General features: G+C 46.0%; 4 protein-coding genes across 6 annotated transcripts in view; 1 reads left to right on the plus strand and 3 right to left on the minus strand.

The window, feature by feature from the left end:
• adarb1b (adenosine deaminase RNA specific B1b) overlaps positions 1-12,643 on the minus strand; it is a 42,436-nt gene extending 29,793 nt beyond the window's left edge. For both annotated transcript variants that reach the window (XM_037239753.1, XM_037239752.1), the window contains exon 1: positions 12,385-12,643. The gene's annotated coding sequence lies outside the window, so the exon portion shown is untranslated. The remainder of the gene's footprint in view (positions 1-12,384) is intronic.
• Positions 12,644-12,791: 148 nt separating this feature from the next.
• On the minus strand, positions 12,792-14,170 carry LOC119115334 (olfactory receptor 49-like). Its single transcript, XM_037239761.1, has one exon. The coding sequence runs from the start codon at positions 13,917-13,919 to the stop codon at positions 12,987-12,989; it is 933 nt and encodes a 310-aa protein (XP_037095656.1). The 5' UTR covers positions 13,920-14,170; the 3' UTR covers positions 12,792-12,986.
• Positions 14,171-15,077: 907 nt separating this feature from the next.
• Positions 15,078-17,514, minus strand: LOC119115333 (olfactory receptor 49-like). 2 transcript variants are annotated; one of them, XM_037239759.1, is made up of 2 exons: positions 17,393-17,514; positions 15,078-16,387 (listed from the first exon to the last, which is right to left on the minus strand). In XM_037239759.1, exon 2 carries the CDS (start codon positions 16,178-16,180, stop codon positions 15,200-15,202), a length of 981 nt encoding a protein of 326 aa, XP_037095654.1. In that variant the 5' UTR covers positions 16,181-16,387; positions 17,393-17,514; the 3' UTR covers positions 15,078-15,199. The 2 variants fall into 2 exon arrangements, with proteins under 2 accessions (XP_037095654.1, XP_037095655.1); XM_037239760.1 differs by having other exon boundaries at positions 15,078-15,980; positions 17,393-17,506.
• Positions 17,515-17,648: 134 nt separating this feature from the next.
• Positions 17,649-19,325, plus strand: LOC119115335 (putative methyltransferase DDB_G0268948). The gene is made up of 6 exons (XM_037239762.1): positions 17,649-17,882; positions 17,948-18,108; positions 18,398-18,614; positions 18,701-18,804; positions 18,894-19,031; positions 19,119-19,325. Exons 1-6 carry the CDS (start codon positions 17,772-17,774, stop codon positions 19,219-19,221), a joined length of 834 nt encoding a protein of 277 aa, XP_037095657.1. The 5' UTR covers positions 17,649-17,771; the 3' UTR covers positions 19,222-19,325.
• The last annotated feature ends 74 nt before the right edge of the window (positions 19,326-19,399 follow it).

Below are 19,399 nucleotides of genomic sequence, written 5' to 3' on the forward strand. Positions count from 1 at the left end.
TAGCACCCAGGCTAAAAAAGACGGAGCTACGCATCCGCCCACAGTCCAAGGCTGTCAGTCTGACTTTGAAATATAACAGAAGAGAGTTGATCAAAACCGCCTGCCCTCCAGTCAAATTGTCACGTGGATGCAAAAGTTGCACACTCCCATTCAAATACATTCTGGAAAGAAAAAATAGAAAATTCCAGATGTAAATAGGTTATGGCTCAGCGTTGACAGCTTTGCGCGGCGGCACCTCAGTGCAAACGCAGCGTAGCGAAAAGACGCCCGTCAGCCAAGCCGAGCTGAGCCTCCTCTGAGACCAACGCGGGATTCACTTTCAGTCAGTGCTCAACAAAAGCAGCAGCAATGAAGTTGAATGGCTAAAAGAACGACAACATAAGGACGCCATCATTTAAAATGTACTGCTAAAAAAAAGAAGAAGACTGGCCTCCATCTGGTGGCAACCCGACCTGAATTTGTATTTTGAATTCACGACACGTAAACCTTCGCAATTAAACAACTGTCACAACAGTCATAAGACGTGATTTGTTCTTGAAAAGCACGAACGTGCGGGCGTATGACAATAGCAAAGAAAAAACCATGCTCGCCACAGGGGAGGCGGAGACGTACATAATTCCCTCCATGGCGTGTTCACGTCAAAGGGGAATGATTGAATGTGACGCGTGGCTTGCTGTAAAGAATACGCAAACGCCATTCGGTGGGCTTGCCTGAAATGTCATGTCGGGCTAGAAAATGGACTCCCCCAAGACATCGCCATCAATTAGGTCTCAGAAAGGCAGTGAAGGAGTTAAGTGCACTGTGCTGGTTATTACCCACTAAAGCGTAGTATGTTGAGAGAGCGGTAAGGACACACATGGTGATGTTTATTGTCACCAGTGTGGCGTCTCACTTTGAGAAAGAAATCGTTGGAAAGCTTTGCGTGCCGCCGACCGGCTAGAAAAATCACGTTCGGATTCCTATATGTCGACGCGAGTTGATTTCTGACCCATTTGCACAGCAGGCCGGACGTGCGGAAAATCAACATTGATGTGGAGCCTTGATGAACCCCGCGGCGTTTGTACACACTATAGATTATGAGTCACGAGCGAGCGCTCATTAGAGAAGCAAGGAAACAGAGCGGCCATGTTAAGAGGTCATTGGCATTTGATTGCTCCCATCGCGTACATTGTGAGTCAGCTCGGTCACCTTGGGCTACTCCTGAAAGGGTGTACGTCAAAAAAATAAATAAAAGGAAAATAGATTTGGAGTTTAAAAGATACACAAGCGAATACAAGATTATGGTTAACAGCCTTGGGAGGTCCAACTGCAAGAAAAACTCTCATCGCACACCACAAGAGAATCAATCAAGATGAGATCGATAATGATAAAACATTCAAATACAAAATAGCATTTTGACTGATCTGAACAGAATATTGTGCTCTGTGGCACCAAAGCCCACCAAGAACCTCAACTCATAAAAAAAAAAATTTAAAAAAGAAAATTCTTGCTGGCTGATTTTAGTAGAACATGGCTAGTTTCGGACCCAAAAGAGGAGAAAAAAAAGACCAAAATGCAGCTTTCTTGCATGCTTTTGCTCATTTACTCTGCCTCATCCTTTTCTCATGATCACAACACACTTTTGACTAACTACCACAACAAATATTCTTTAATGAGTGTGGCCTACATTTTTGCAACATTTTTTTCCCTCAATTTGGCCAAGGCCCCCATCTGTACTTGAAAACGTACTTGATCGCGGTGCTAACCAACTGGATTCCAGATGACAGATCCAAGCGTGCACGGCGGTGAACATGTTCACGTAAATGGAGGTTGAAGTCAACTGTTAAGTCTTACGGGGCGGAAAGCAAAATGTGTTCCACTTTAATATTTTATAGAACACAGCAGTTGGCTTCAATTAGCTAACATCCTTTATAACCTGAAGGGTTTAGCACTCGCTCTTCCTGCGCCGGTACCGAGATATAAACAAGAGAAAAAGGCCTTCCTAAGGTTGAACTAAAAAGAAACACAAGCAGCCGCTTTGAAATTTGCATTCCGAGAGTTATAACCTTCACGTTGACCAGGAAAAAGCAACGTTCCCTCTTTGAATCACGGCACCCCGTTTAACCTGCCAAGCGCTAAGTGGTCGGGCTTGGCCTCCGCTGCCACAGGCAGATGGTGGGATGATTTGCACAACGGCCACGGAAATAAATCACAACAAAAATGGGGTTCAGCCCGGCCCGTGCTATTTGAACCACAACATTGGCGGCGCGATGACAAGTCCAGGCCGTGGAAGCCAAAATTCCACACCCCAAACTCCAAACTTGAAGGCATTGAACATTTATATGGACAGGGCACAAGTTCTCTCCGATATAAAAGTAACGTGGCAAACTTAAACATTGAAGAGTCAATTTATTTTTAAGTATTATTCTCGACAGGTCAGTGGAAGATAAAAGGACAGTAGAAGCTACGAGAGGACAGTTAGGGAGCGCTGGGCAGTGGTGTGTGACTAATAATGCTTGCATAATGCTTTACAACGCTGTAGAACTAATAAGACTACAGGGGGGGGGGGGGGTCCTCGGTTTTGGACGGCCGAGTTTTCAACTTTTGCTGTGAGAATTCAAATAGTTGTCACTTTTCACTGCGCGCACAAAGGAGTGAAGCACTGGCTAGTTATTCCGATTCCGATGCATACGTCTCGATAGACGACGCCGTGAGGGAAAAGCGCTCATCTGATAAGGGGGGGGGGGGTCAGAGGAAAAAAAACCAAGTAGGCAAGATTATAACCTGTGCTTGTTGGTCACACACGGGCTGCGCCAACGGCACTGCCTGTCAATGAATAATGGAGAAATGCATCGACAAAAATAGATGTGCACTGTCAGAGGGGATCAAGAGGGAAAAATGCGGCGGAGAAATGATCCGGCAACAAATTAAAAAAAGAAGAATATAATATAATATAATCATTCATATATGGTATATCATTACAAGGGGCATTTTCCTTCCCTTGCCATTCATTTGACGTTCTTTCGCCTAATCCTGGTGGGCTGTCGACCTCACGGAGACAGAGGACACGCTTAACCATTCAGTCATTCACAAAGCGGAGAAAGCTTCCCTTGTTCACGCCACATAAGTGCGCACTTATGCGTGTTTGCGTGTATAATTTGCAGCATGATATTAAAGTTGCCGGCTGCCACGAGAAGATTATTGTAAAGTGTTGTGCTTCACTCAGGCGTCTCTTCCCATTGAATGGGAGCCCAGGCCATTCAGAAAGATTCTCTGGATGGTTCTTCTGTGGTTTTAAAGTGAAACGTTACCCATGGAAAACATGTCGAGAAGCTTGAATGATGTTGAAAAACATCCTTGACAAGTTTATTAGTCGGTGGTGGTAAACCGATGGATTCCAGTATCCATATGAATATCAAAAATGGCTGGCAATGTTGCTGTCATGGTAAAAAAATAGGCAAAGATGATGAAGAGCCCACACAACGTAGACGTTTAAAGCGTGGTCTCGGGCGAGAATGCCCCCGTGCCATGCTAAACGCCACGTTGTTGCTCCGAGTGTGAGCGATCACTTGTGACACATGGACAAACAATGAAGCACGTCCTTGAGGCATTGCCGCTGACAGCTTATCCAGTGCAAATTTCATTGAAACGCCATCCATCGGATTAAAAAGCAACTCCTCCTTTATTTGTTTCTGTCTTTTTAAAGTCACGGCAGGAACGGGTGAGAGACGTGTGAGTGCAAGTCTGCAATTGCCAACTGCTGTGACGAGAATACAATGGGACAACCATTCAAAGCTCCAAAACAGAATATATGGGGATGTGATTTTCAATATATATATATATATATATATATATATATATATATATATATATATATAAAAAAAAACTCATCAAGCACAGTGACACTTGTATCTCAAATCATCATTGACATGAATGGAAACGCCTTAAAAAAAAAAAATCAGTGCAAGATGAGTCATTAATTTAATTTAATGAATTGAATTATCATTGAACTAGCGGTGGAGGAGAAGGACGATGTCCTTGTTGTCGAGCGTACACAAGTACAAAACAGTCGGATGCTTCTGAGTGAAAATGACGTTGGGGCGCAAGTATTTGTGTTTGTGCAAGTCCCCGCTTTCAAGTGCACGTGACGTTAGTCAACACCAAAAAGCTCAAGCGTGTCAAGAAATCTCGTAAAGTCTCGTTTGCGTACGGACTTGCTTGGCAGCAATAAACAAAGTGTGGAGGGGAGGGGCGGAGAGCACATATTTCCAGCGGTAGATGGGAATGTCACCGCATTGCTTTTTGCTAAACGCGTTGGAGGATCTTGGAATCCAAAGCTGGTCAAAGATGACGACTTGCAGGTTGGCCGACTTGATCTGGGCTTGAGCGCTTATTACAAGCCGGTTGTCATTACATCATCACATGAGGTGCTAAAACGATGGGAATAATTCAAGTTCCAGCCAAAAAAATCTTTGTCGCCACTGGGAGCAAAATAAATACGTAAAAAGCACATTCATATGCAGACCGGCCGCCAAACTGAGCCAGCTCAGCAGGAGGCCGTGAATGTCTGCCAACAGAGATGCTTATTATCAATTATAAAAGATCTTTACAAGTTATTTATTGATTCTATGGCTTCTGAAAACCCTGCAAGTAAAATTCGGAAGTATTTGAGGCAATGTTTGCTCATCTTCAGCCAAGTGCTTTGGCACACATTGGACATTTGCTAGATTGACTGCGATGGCGCCCAGAACCAAAAAGAAGATTCTGTCCCAATATTTTTGAAGCTGACAGTGTAGCGAGACAAAAGAAAATCAGAGGCTGCCTAAGAACTTATCAGATGTCTTGTAATTGCTTTCAAGGAAATCTGATCGGATTGGGGCGATGTCACGAGAGGCGTCGGTGGGCGCTCTGCATCCCCAACGCTCGACGGCACGTCTACATTTCACAGAATCAGCCGTCCCGCAGATTCCGATCAAGCGTAATGAATCTTGTCGAAACACAATCTTACTTTCTACGCCGTTCGTGTTCACAGGAATGGCGGGAAAATCAATCAGCTCGAGAAATCTTGCTCGCACCCATACAGGCCGAGAGAAATAGAAAAGCAGAAACGATTTCAAAACAAACTTGTTAGCTTGAATCGTTTCCTGGAAGATTCTTTTTTGAACGGATTTGTAAAGGGTGGATGATTCGGAAATTTCTGGTGGCATTCCTTCGCCTCAGGGAAGCAAAGTAGAAGAATCAGCCAAGCGAGGAACTTGAGACTCTTTTGGAAAAGTGGCGTGCATCTTCTACAAGTAGGAGCCTTCAGCCATGTGAACAAACCACAATCGGCCTGCCATCGATTTTACCAACAAGCGGCATATGTTTTTCATACATGGCTCGTTGGACCAAATTTGTCAAACCGCAAGTGGTCCATTATTAGAGTCGCAAGCGGAAATGAGAGCGAGAGAGAGCATCACTCAGCCTCCCTCCTCTAACTTTGTAATCTTGTTCACGTTTATCACTTCATCGAAACCAGCGTTTATCATCTCAAGTGCTCTGCCTCAAGTAGTCTCTAAAATCAGCAGCCAGCACTCATTTATGACTTGCCACAGTCACAATTTGCAAATTTCCGTGTCACGGGAAATGCTGCAGCAGCAGCAACACGTTTGAAATTGAATGAAAAGTAAGAAAACTCAAAGGAGAGTGTCGATGAATAATATTTTTTTTTTTATCTTGCCAATCGCTAGGCACGTGCGTTCGCGTTCAATTTGATTGCTAACTTGCTTAAAAGTCTCGATCGCAACAGTGTCCAATGTAGGATGGAAGCCCCTAGTGGACGAAAAGATAACTGCACCTCACATGCACATTTTTTTATGGATACTTTGCAGACAGCTTTCAAATGATAATATCGTCTTTGAGGATGTTCCTCTCTCTCGTAGGGGGTTCTGGAATGGAGCCCCGGCGATTAACGAGGGACTAACGAGAAAGGCACAGGCTTTGAATCCTGCAAGACAACACTGAGGATTTGTCGCACGCATCGGCAGACCTGCCAACTTGAAAGCAAGTGTCCAAATCTGCAAGGCCAACTAGAGGACAAGAGGGACATGAGGAGGGGGAAAAAAAAAAAATGGAACAGCACTAGGTCAACTAGAAGAGAAGAAGCAAAGCGCAAAAGACGTGGGGGTGGGGCAACTAGTTGAGGAGGGGGTATGAATCACCCAAAGTGTGCCGTCAGCATCCTCGGCCGGGGCCAGCGGGGAGCGTTAAGTGAGTTGACGTGGGGCGCCCAGTTCCCCCTTCTCATCTCCTCCATTTCTCCTTTTGTCTTTCTCATCCATATGGCAGATTCCACCTCGTCACCCCCCCCCCCCCCCCTTGCCCTGCTGCACACTCCATTGAAATGGCCTCTCTCTCTCTTGCACTCTCCCACACGCACACACAAACCCACGCTTGCTTGCACAAGCATCCCGCATGAGCCATGTCTTATTTACGGTTCAATTATAGCCGAGCGCCCTGCAGGACGCTGGTGCTCTTCCGCCTGCCTCCCTTTCTCCTTGTGCCCAGATGTTGCTGCAATAATTGCTTGAAAGCCGTTTGGGTTGTAAAAATGTGTGTTTGTTGTTACAGGAAAGCTGCAGCGGCGCGCGCCACCGCAGCGCTGAGCCCAATATGCATAAAAGGAGCCCCTGGTGAACAACTATTTATTTTAAACACAGCAGCAATTTTCAAAGTTGACAAACACGCAAACGCACCTCTATAGGACGGATAGCTGCGGGTGGAAATCTCCATGCGGCGCATAAGTGAAGAGCAAAAAAAAAAGCTCTCCGGCGAGCGTGCGCACTTCGATGCAACAAGGTCATAAAATGAGTGTGCGGGCGCAACCCCCAGGAGCCGTAACACAGCACTACAAAAAAAAAGGAGCCGAGTAATAGGGCGGCTTAAAAAAACACACACACACACACACACACGACAATGGTGCAGCAGCAGCACTGTAGCCGCATTCCACCAAAGTATGCAACATCGCTCGGCTGCCGCTCGTAAATGCGCCAGGATGCGGGAATCCTCCGAGAGGTCCCATCGTCTCCTTGGTAGCGACTGCGAAGTGAAGCCGGACTTCATTTGATGATGAATAAAAAACATTTTTAAATGCTAGGACATGGTGTTCCACCGAGTCGGTGATCATCACCGATGACGGGCCTTTTATGCAGGTACAGATTGTTCAAGAGTGACATAACGGGGTGACAATAAAACACAGCACTATCTTTCAAAGTGGCAGGAAATGCACAATTCTGAGAGCTAGGTCCCACTTTGAATGATCCATTGTCTTTAGATCATCTGTTCATGACACATCCATTGGTTGGAAAGCTAATTGGGCAAAAAAAAAACATAAAATGCACAATTTATATCTGTTGTTTTGTTTCCATCTGAAAAACTGCTTGAGACGGATGGTTGCCTTCCAAGACCAGCATGAAGTCATAAAGGAAGACGTTACATCCTACAGTACAGTTTGAAGAAAGAGCAAACCTTTTATCTGCCTCCAATCACAAAACGTGCTTCTACCGCTGCCACAAACGTTGGAAACGCAGTCCAAGTCTGCGAGCCAGAGATGAACACGCCACGCAGGCAGCCAGGCAGGCGCTCGCTCCCTCGCTCACCCAAAACGACCCGATATCCAGGCCTCGCTGGGAGTTGTATGCGGTAATTATGCGGATCTTCATCTTGAATATGTGACAATTCTTCGCGTCAATCCAACATTTCAAGTCTCAGTGAAGAAAGGTACCCCACCCTATAAAACCAACAATGGCTTCAAACTTCACAGTCCCATTGTGACGTTTGTCGCTAAAACATTTGTACACTTTGCGGGCTCGCCAACCACCGCAGCGGCTTCTGTATTGCCCGGAGGCGGAACAAATCTGGACCTGTTTTATAGAAACATAGGGATTAAATTTAAAATGTTCCCAGTCAGTGAGCACAGTAGACAAATATGCCTCCATAGACGTGCAGCATCTGTCTCGCGCTCTGCTGCCAAAGACCCCGAATAATGGTTAGCGTCGGCCGAGCTAGCGTCTAAGCTAGCGTCCGAGCTAGCGGCCAGAAGAAAAAAAAACAGTGCCGGGCTATTATAACCCTTATCAAAGTAACAGCATATCGCTTCATATGAACAACTAACGTGATATCTATAATATTGACGTTTGACGGTGCCCGGCGGAAACCGGTTTTAGCCAGATTTGATGTGAGCCTTCTTCAAGAACTCCTGAGTAATTGCTTTGGCGAGAAAGCCATAGATATGAGAGCAGTTTGACCTTGGTATTTGATCGTAAAATTTCTAATCTAATTCTTCACTAACGCAAAGTCCAGAGAGGCTTGGCGCCACCTTTGAAGGAACGTTCACGTCCTCGCAAAACTATCGGAGGGGGGGGGGGGGGGTCGTCGGTCAAGGAGGAAACAAAAGTACGTGCTGGAAAAACACACATAGCCATAACGGAGACAGAAAAATATAGTCTGTGAAGGAACTGAACCCTAAAATAACATTGGGGGGGTGCAAATGCTTTTCCATCATGGAGGACATTTAGCTAGAAGGCATTGTGGTTAATTGATTTCTATGAGGCTATCTGAGAATGCTGAGGTTTGGCCTCTTTGACCTTAGTCAAAACATGCTAGATGGCAGCTACATTAAAGCTTTCAAACGTGACTGGCGGCATAAACACAATGAAAGGGACACTGTCCGTCATCATCGCCACTCATTTGCCTACATGCCGTAGCCGAATGACCTTGTTAGGCGAAACTGACCTTTGTATTATTTGTATAGACTGAATTACATTTGTCTCAAAGCCGAAACTATCTTCAATTTCATAACCCTCTCAGGAATGAGTTGATTTGTAAACAAACAGAGCAGAAATATTTTTTATCTTATGCAAAGAATATCTGATAGGAATTGCTGTAATAAATTAAATAAAAATATAATTACATAAAATAAGTCTAAAAAAAGAAAATGATGTACACACACACACGCACACACACACACACACACACACACACACACACACACACACACACACACACACACACACACACACACACACACACACACACACACACACACACACACACACACACACACACACACACACACACACACACACACACACACACACACACACACACACACACTACTGGATAGCAAGCAACCTTCACGGGCCGCCGCGGCAGGTGACGGGGTCGGCATACGGCCTCCGACAGGTTGAAGTTCTCATCCGCCACGTGCGGCGTGCCACCGAGGCGCACGTTTTATCAAAGCCGGCCGGGGTTACTCTTTGAGTGACAGCAAGTAGCCACGGGCAAGGCTGCGGTAGAGTCGAGTTGCTCTGCAGCTCTGTGCCAAGACTGCTCTTATTCACCATTTTCAGAATCTGGCCGCCGAGAAGATTAAACGACGTCATGATGGCTGATACTGACGGAAACCTGTACGCAGCCATTTTTCTGCTGAAGAACAACAAATAATATTCATCCCCACGCACGCTACTGATGCATTTTTGTACCTTCAAAGAATGTTGCATAACCTTGCATAGCAATGGAAGAACAACAACACATTAGGAATGAGCCATCGGCTCGCTCCCACTTTTCCAAGGCAAATGTTTCAAATGCTCATCGTGCTCTACTATCCACATGAAGGAAAATAAAAAACATTTGGAATTCGCGTTGTCCGGCTACAAGCCAATTCCCTGGTAAGCGTTCATCAATCAACATTCGCCTGGAACGGTTGCCAATCGCACCTTGGACTGTAGCAATCATGACTTTGAGTGTGTACGGCTTTAAAAGGCGGGGCCTAATCTGGTGAGTGACATGGGTGTCAGCAAATTAGCCGGTTGTTTACATCACTCACATTGCACTTGATCTTCTTTTCCAAATGTGAAATGTTCCCAAATTTTGGACATTTTGTCTTTTACACACCTTTCCTTGCTGAGTGTATCAAATGCTTTTTTTTGGGGTAGAAATTGCAAAGCTTCGAGACATATTTTACAACCACTGTTTAGAAAATGTATTTAATTTATTCAATAACTGGTGCCAGTCCTATAACATAACATATAGTGGCTGTCTGCCTGCCTGCAAGCAAGTGTGCGTGTGTACACAACACTGACTCTAATGTCACATCTGTGCTGTGATGCTAACGTCACGCGGCATGTGCAATTCGCCCTTTCTCGTACTTTTGCCGAGAACTCCGGATGACTTAAAATAGGTATGGGGCGGGCCCGACGTGGACACTTGGAAGACCGTGTACTTGACTTGTATTTATAGGTTTCGCCCCTTAAGTAAGAGTGATGCATTATGCATAAGCCAGTGCGTCACAAGTAAGACTAACGCATGAATAAGGGCCACAACCTGCGGCTCGCCATAATTTGGTGGCACGGCCGATGGAGCGGCATTGATGTAGCCGCCCCAAGGGAAGCCAAGAAGTCACGCGAGCTGGGGTCACGCGGCGTCATTTGCACTAGCCCCTCCAACTCTTGCTTTTGTCCAAATTCATAGCCCAATGTCCAAACGACTCTCATCACAGACGAGAGACAAGTGAGGACCAGAAAGACTTGCCGCACTTCCCGACAGGAGCAAGGAAGATTGCTTTCACTCAAGGTTCTCGCTGGCTCGCTCGCTCGCTCGCTCTCTTGCGTGGCCTACTTTGTTAGTCTGATGAAGCGCTCTCAGCAGTTTCAGCGGCAAATGCCATGAAAAAGAGGTCTTATTCCCTTGTGCAACGCAAATGCTGAGAGCGCATGAAAGGCTAAGATGGAGTGGGGCAAATGCAGTTGTGTCTTTTTCCTTTCAACTTTGTTACTTTTGACGCTGCACCGTCTAGAGCCAGCCAAAGTCGTCCGACATTTTTTGTTCAGACAGTGAAACTCGGCTTTTCAGGTCGAACTCCAGGAAGACGTGCGGCTAAGTGAGGAAATCCCACCCCCGCCATCAAGTCTCTGAGGTTTTCTTCATACACGTGCAATATGGCTTTGCAAATGTTGTGGAGTGGGACTTGGTTCCTTACTTAGCAATGCCGCATCCATCAAGGCTAAAACAAGCACGTCTTGGAGGCAGGGGCCATATGGATGGATGGAGAGCTCTGTCCACGGGGATGTGGGGGTCTCATCCCGTTGCCTCCGGTTACGTACGACACTTAGATTATAAGAGACTTGCCCTCACGGCCAGCTACGTTAGCTTGGCCTCTTGACTGCCACTGCTTGGATTTGCCAACACACAACCGAGGCACCCTCGCGGCCGCATGCAGTGGCGTGTGTGTGTGTGTGTGTGTGTGGTGGGGGGGTCAAAACTCACACGCACACACTCAGGCAAGCTCCACTTAAAGCATGTCACATCAGCAAGGTCAGCAGTAAAATTCTTTTGTAAATAATACAACATATTAGGGCAACTTTGCTTTGAGACGCTGCCTTTTTACTTCATATATAAATATTTGATATCAGATGACTCAGCAAGAAGGAGCAAACTGTACTTGGTTTAATACTGTTGCGGGCTAACGGCAAGTTCACTGCCACCATCCAGTGCTCGGCTCTCACTTTTGCAAGCGATGGCTCATATCGAGGATGTGTCGGATCACTCAATTGTCAAGGCACCAACACGAGTAGCGTCCCGTAAAATAAAACAAGAGTGATGACAAATATTTGGAGAAGATGCATTTGAAGCCCCATCCTCGGAACTGTGAGGCCGCCATGCTTACCGCTCATACCATCCAGCAAAGGTCAGACAGGATTCCCAAAAAATGTACACAAGAGGACCCTGGCACATTGACATCTCGTAATCATAAATCGATATATATCACTTTGTATAATAATATTGGAGTGTGCAACCCCCCCCCGAAAAAAAAAACAGCAAGACAAGCGACTGCATGCTTACAATAACAAATCGCAACCGGGCCCAACGTCATGGGGTGTTTTAATCATCCACGGGACCCCCAAAAAGCCTCGCCGCAGCCCGAACGCCCAATATCGGTTTTTCCCTCTCTCTCTCTCTCTCTCTCTCTCTCTCTCTCTAATCTAATCTAATCTAATCCAATCCAATCTTGCCAGTGCATCGAAGACATCATCTGACGGCACACTGCGGCGAACACCTGCATTAACACCCCCCCGATGTGTTGCAACCAAAACTGCGCGAGAGCTTTCCTCGGTTGACCGAGCACGATGCGGTAGATCGGCAGCCAAGCTGCCAGGCAGCGCTGTCAGGTACAACCGAGGGGACACGACAGCCGCCTCGCGATTTTTTTTTTTTTTTTTTGAGGGGGGTTGTTTATTTTTGCCACCGTTCCGCCCTCCACAGCCAATGTAATCTTTGCACACGCAAATGCGATCTTAAATAAAGATCGTGTGGTATTGCACAAAGAGACCCAAACGAGACAATATTAGCAGGCGGTTTCGTACTCACAGCTCTTCACCGTGGGGGGAAAAACAAACAGACAGACGTCTGGAAAGAAGCCTGCGCGTCGTCCGACGGTGGCGTGGAACGCAGAAGAAGCGAGGAAGCTTGGAGTGCTGGTTTGCTGGCGATCGCGTGTGCGGTGGCGTTGGAGCTTTGACTGGACGTGCCGCAGCAGTGGCCGCACGACTGAGGAGGCTGGCTGCCTGGCTGCCTGGATGGATGCGGGCGGGCGGGCGGGCGGACGGTTCGGCCTTCTTCTCCGACGCTGTGGCTCCGCGGGTCGGAGAACTCGCTGGATGTTGCGGTGCACTAGCGTCACCAAGTGACGCGGAGTATGCTTTTTTTTTTTTTTTTTACTCCGTGGTCTTTTTAATGAAGACTCCGTACAAAGGCGTAAATGTGAAAAAGAAAAACTTTATTCTTGTCATGAATACCAAAAAAAAAAAGGTAAATAAAAATGATGCCATATTCTAATGCATGTAGATGAGTCTGTGCATATCATTATGTGAAAGTGAATTGCAATAAGCATAGCAAAAATTAGATTCAACATTGCTCCAAGTTTTGTCTTTCCTTGACAAACGCATCCTTCACAACAGTCTCATCTCAATCTAAAAGCTGTGGATCTTCTTTTTGCTGTGAAAAAGGCCCACTATCCTGTTGCGGATGTGCGTCAGCTGCAACCCGTAGATGAGCGGATTGAAAATCGGAGGAATGAGTAGAAACTCGATGGCCATAAAGTTGTTCAAGTGTTGCGACACGTCGGCCGAACCGAATCTCATATACAACAAATCCAACAGCACGGTGCCGGTGTAAGTGATGAGGCAGATGGCATGCGGCATGCACGTCTGCTTGAACCTCTTCCACATCTGTGTGGACGAAATGCACATTTTAATCAGATACGCGTAAGACCAACAAACAAACAGGAAATGAAAAAAATAAAAGGCAACGTTCAGCCAGGTGATGATGGTGTGGGATCTGGGTGGCGAGCAAATGAGGCTGACCACCATCTGGTTGACGCAGTAGAGCCTGTTGATGTGAGAGCCGCACAGCTTTTTGCCCAAGATGGACGCCGTGTTGGTAAACATACAAAAGAGAGGCACGAACCAGGAGAAAAACACAAAGAGGGACACTCTCTGCCTCGTCATGTAAGATTGATAAACCAGAGGCTGACACAGGGCCACGTACCTGTCGTAAGCCATCAGCGCCAAGATGGAAAATTCGTACGTATTGGACGAGTGTATGACAAAACCCTGCAGCAAGCAGCCGGCGTAAGAAATCACATGAGACGACAGGAGGTCCACCAGGAACTTGGGGTAGAAGCCCACCGACCCGTACACGGCATTGATGCATAAGTTACACAGAAAAACATACATGGGCTTGTGGAGCTTCTTGTCAGTAAGGATGACAACAATAATGGTGACATTACTCAGCAGGATGATGAGGTACCATAGCAGCACAAGGACAAAAAGGATTAGCCGGTGTACAAAGGGGAAATTCAAACCAGAGAGAGTGATCATTGTGACACTGGAAACATTTTGCATCGTAAACAACCTCCACACAGACGCATCAAATTACCTCATGACACAAATGCAGGCGGGAGACGCGTGTCCGCCCCTCCGAACCAGCGTGCGCGCCGCCGGCTAGTTAAAGGCTTTGGGAAGAGCACGGCGTGACCTTTGGGACCCGAGCCGACCAATGGCTGCCTGTCACGTCGACGGATGTAGCAAGCCTTGGACGAGCGCGCTGACTTCAGCGCTCAAGCCAACGGGGACGCGACAATGCCAATCAAATGAAAAAATCGAATTGTTGCATGTTTGCTTTCTGGGTCGCGCAAACGTTTTGACGCCTTTTTCGTGTGAGTCAAATGAAGTCAGGATAGCCATTTTTTCTTTTTAAACACTCACCGTTAGGTTCTACTCAGCTAAATTATAACTGAGCATCTCCTTGGCAGCTAATCTATACTTGACTGCTAAAATCTGCGACTGTCACAGTCCACAGGTGCAAAATTGGAATGATTTTGCGGTCCACTAGCTGGCGCTCATGGCCCAACTTGAAACTGCGAGTCCATGCATAAGAATCACAGGAAACTGGTCACAATGGTGTCACCTGCAAGCTGAGCCGTGATTGGTCGCTACCTGAGCTGTGATGTCATTTTCAGTCGACAGCAAGAGACAAGATGGCCGCCCCCTGAGATGGATGAAAACAAGTGGATTTTGCCATTTCATTCCAATTCTACAAATGCAATATTTGTCAGAAGAGCTAGTAGGGCCACATAGTATATAAAATAGTAAAGACAATTTTTGACTTGATATCTCCTTTAATGAATCATTCCGTCTCCATGTGCTCCTGCCGCAACCCCAAAACACAAATGCTTGCTTCATTAAATATGTGAATGCAAGTGTGAATGGTTATTTGTCTCTACCAGGAGTCCTCAAAGGCCCCCGCAATGTTCTCATCTTCCTCAAACATAAAAAAAATATTTATTGGTTTCAATCCAATTTAAAAAAAAGTAATGTCAAGATTTTAAAATCAATATTAATAAAGCTGACAAAAGAGACAATTGACGATGTTGAGATATAAGCATGTGACATTAATAGAATAAAAAACAAAAATTAGACAAGAGTTGGCATTGTGAAAGGCATTCTCCTGTGATAAACACATTTGAATAATTTAATGACCAATATAAACCAATTTTCCACTAAATTCTACTTTATTTAAAGGAACCTGGAAATTACATGATGTGAAAAGGATATTCTGCGTTGGCTCCAAGTGAAATCATAACCAAAGCCTCTTTCACAACCATCCACAGTCTCATCTCAATCTAAAAGCTGTGGATCTTCTTTTTGCTGTGAAAAAGGCCCACAATCCTATTGCGGATGAGTGTCAGCTGCAGCCCGTAGATGAGCGGATTGAAAATCGGAGGAATGAGTAGAAACTCGATGGCCATAAAGTTGTTCAAGTGTTGCGACACGTCGGTCGACCCGAATCTCATGTACGACAAATCCAACAGTATGGTGGTGGTGTAAATGACCAGGCAGATGACATGCGGCATGCACGTCTGCTTGAACTTCTTCCACATCTGCGTGGACGAAATGCACAGTTTGATCAGATACCCGTAAGACCAACAAACAAACAGGAAATGAAAAAAATAAAAGGCAACGTTCAGCCAGGTGATGACGGTGTGGGATCTGGGTGGTGAGCAAATGAGGCTGACCACCATCTGGTTGACGCAGTAGAGCCTGTTGATGTGAGAGCCGCATAGCTTTTTGCCCAAGATGGACGCCGTGTTCGTAAACATACAAAAGAGAGGCATGAACCAGGAGAAAAACACAAAGAGGGACATTCTCTGCCTCGTCATGTAAGACTGATAAACCAGAGGCCGGCACAGAGCCACGTACCTGTCGTAAGCCATCAGCGCTAAAATGGAAAAATCGCAGCAATTTGATGAGTGTATGACAAAACCCTGCAACATGCAGCCGGCGTAAGAAATCACATGAGACGAAAGGAGGTCCACCAGGAACTTGGGGTAGAGGCCCACCGACCCGTACACGGCATTGATGCACAAGTTACACAGAAGAATATACATGGGCTTGTGGAGCTTCCTGTCAGCAAGGATGACAACAATAATGGTGAAATTACTCAGCAGGATGACAAGGTAGCACAGCAACACCAGCGCAAACAGGATTATTCGGTATGCAAATGGGAAATTCAAACCAGAGAGAGTGAGGATTGCGCCAACGGAAACATTTTCCATCATAAACAACCTGGACACAAGCGCACTAAGTGAGCGCAGGACACACATACAGCCGGGAGACGCGCGACCGCCCCTCCGAACGAGCGTGCGCGCCGCCGGCTAGTTAAAGGCTTTGAGAAGAGCACGGCGTGACCTTTGGGACCCGAGCCGACCAATGGCTGCCTGTCACGTCGACGCGCCAACAACTCGGCGGATGTTGGCCTTTCGTCGAGCCTTGGATAGAGCGCTCTGACTTCAGCCAACAGGGACGCAACGCTGCCAATCAAATAAAATTATTTTTACTGTGCAATAAAATATTTGGAGTTGAGCTGTTATTTCCAGTGTCACGTAAAGTGTCAGGACGAACTTCAATTCCCGTTCCAAGCGTTTCCCTCTTGTCAGCCTTTTTTTCTTGTTGTACGGTGAACCGAGCCACATCCTGTCATTTTCCCTCCGTTGACATTAAGGCCCCATTCTGAGGTCTTTGAATCGACTTACTTTGCTCATTCTGATCCAAGATCTCTGATCAGCTGTTTACATGCGATGTGATCAATTGGATCAGAACAACTCATTTACAGCCACGTGGCATGTGCAGATCCATGTAAATGACGTGATTCATGAAGACTGAGTTCATTCGTCCGTTTAATAAAAAATATAAAATTAGGAATAAAAAAAATAGTTGCGATTGTTTCATATCATAAATATAATAAAGATAAAGGCATGGATACGTTTCCCTTCGGTCTCGATACATTTCCTTTTAAATTAGAAAAGGCTATTTAGGTGATTGATTTGATGTGACTCAGTCTGTCAGTAGCTCAAGATTTAGGTCTTTGTTTTTTTTAAGAAAGCGACTCCAAGTGTTAATTAACAAGAATTTGTCATTTTATTTTAATTGAACTCCAAGTGCTAATTAACAGGATTTTTTTTTATTTCATTTTAATCTAACGAGTTTGTCATATTCGGTTGCTGTTTTCCTTAATCGGTTTTACTTGTTTTGAAAACAGTTACTCGATTTAATTTCAGTTCTGATGGATATTTATATTGCATGAGTGAGGTTAAACTAAGATCGAAGCTTCTACTACGATTAAATGTAATTACAATGCAAACACAAACAGAACATGACGAAAAGATACTTCTATTCATAGATGGTCAACAGGTCATTATTTGTCCCTATCGCTGTCCCTCGAGAACAATTAGTAGCAAAGTGCTCTCGTGGGGCATTCTACAATAACAAACATGTTTTTCAGTCCGACAAATTGTCCAGACGACTCATCAACAAACCCTGATGATGATAAACACAATTCTTGTGCGTGTCACTCGAGGTCGTGCGTTGTGCGCATGCGTACCACACCACGGAAGCGTTCCATTCACGCATTTGAACAATTGACAAAAGGATATTTCACAATCCGAATTGGGCATTGTAATTTACAGCGTGAAATTAGCCGTGGCTTGGTGTGGTCTGCAGCATTCCACGATGACACCCAACAAGAAAATAAGACGCTTTCCCTTTAAAGGCGCTCACTGTCAAACATTCTAATGGGGTCTCCCAGTTTTACAATCGGCCCACTGTTACTGCCTTTTTGTCTCTTCGTACATGTGACCTGAATATTGAGCGCGGTCCTCTACTCTCCGACGAGTAGTTCAAATCGTTCAACTGGTCATGGCTCACCGTCTATTTGAGGGCAAAGCTCATGCCGCTTCTTATTGGAAGTACAGAATTTCCCCATCGGATCAGCTGATCCAGCATGTGATGACATTTGTGGAAAAACAGGTAGGCGCTCAAGCGTCAAAATGCGCACACGTTGTTTGGGACTCAAGAGTAAATGTTCTCGTTAGAAAGGTGGACCCTTGTTGCTGGCCGTGGATGTGGGCTGCGGCTCTGGGCAAGGTACGGTGCTGCTGGCCAAACACTTTGCGTCCGTGGTTGGCACGGACGTGAGCCCCGCCCAGCTGGAGGTGGCTTTGCAGCGCGCGAGAGAGCCAAACGTCACTTATCGGTAGGTCACTTGGAGACGATTCAACTCCGATTTGAATGTGAAAATGACATAACTGTGCAAGCCATCGTTTGGATGTCAAATGTCACCGTTTCTCCCTTGCCTAAAGTCAGCTGGTATTTTTTCTGTGAAATGCAATGATCAGGTAAACAAAGCAATCCCAGTCAAGAACCGGTCGGTTCACGACTCCCATTCCTACCAACAACCCTGATGAGAAATGCTGGGATGGATGCCAGCGTCCTGAATGTTAAAGGTGTTTTTTGTGCATGTGTATGGACGGTTGCACCTTCAGACAGTGCGTGGCTGAGGAGCTCCCGTTTGCTGACAGCTCAGTGGACCTGATAACGGCCATGTCCGCCTTCCATTGGTTTGACAGACGGCGCTTCTTGCATGAAGCCCACAGGGTCCTGAAGCCTCACGGTTGCCTGGCTTTGCTCAACTACACTCTGGATATGGAACTGGACTATCCGGGCTGCTGCCTGCAGTCCCTCAACCAAGTTTGCAAAGAGGTGAGGTGAGGTTTTTTTTTTGGTAAACGTCAGCCAACAGTCGGTCCCATCTGTGAATCTTGCGCTTGTAATTTGCTCTTCTTCAGTTCTATGCGGCTTTGCGTCCTTATCGCAGTCCTCTTCTCGGTCCAAATTCGATTGACTTGTACCGGGAGGCCTACAATTCCATCCCTTACGCTGACAAAGAGTGGTAAAGCACGCAGCGACCTGGAATAGGCACACCGTCTTCTCGCGACCCTGAACGGGAGAAACGACATTGTGGATGATTTTCCGCTGCAGGTGCGAGAACGTGTGGGTGAAGACGCCCATGCCGCTCTGCGGCTTCATGGGCTTTGTGGAATCTTTCTCCAGCTATCAGGCTCTAGTGAGGGAAGACCCCCAAAAGGCAGAGAAGCTCTCGCAGGACATTTGCCAAAGGTGATTTTGACAGCTCCTCGCCCGTGGTGACATCGCAGATATGTTTTTAGAAATTCGTTTTTCCCCTGCCTGCCTACCTCTCTGCAGGTTGATGTCCATCATGAAGGTGACCTCTGCAGAGACACAAGTGGTGGTGGGTGTCAAGTATTTCTACCTGCTGGCAAGCAAAGATGGCCCACGTGACATCTAGACAAGGAGAAGCGTGCGCCATTATAACACGTAGCCGTTCAAAAGTGTTTTTATTTTGAGGAATTGTTGGTTATTGTGGCAAATAAATGAATGCATACATCCTCATCTGTGGTCTGTGCTAACGTCAACAACTCGAACTCTTTGTAGATTACAATCAGATTCAAAAATGAGCTCTGGGA

The sequence above is a fragment of the Syngnathus acus genome, chromosome 21, assembly GCF_901709675.1.
Source record: "Syngnathus acus chromosome 21, fSynAcu1.2, whole genome shotgun sequence".
Taxonomy (NCBI): Eukaryota; Metazoa; Chordata; class Actinopteri; order Syngnathiformes; family Syngnathidae; genus Syngnathus; species Syngnathus acus.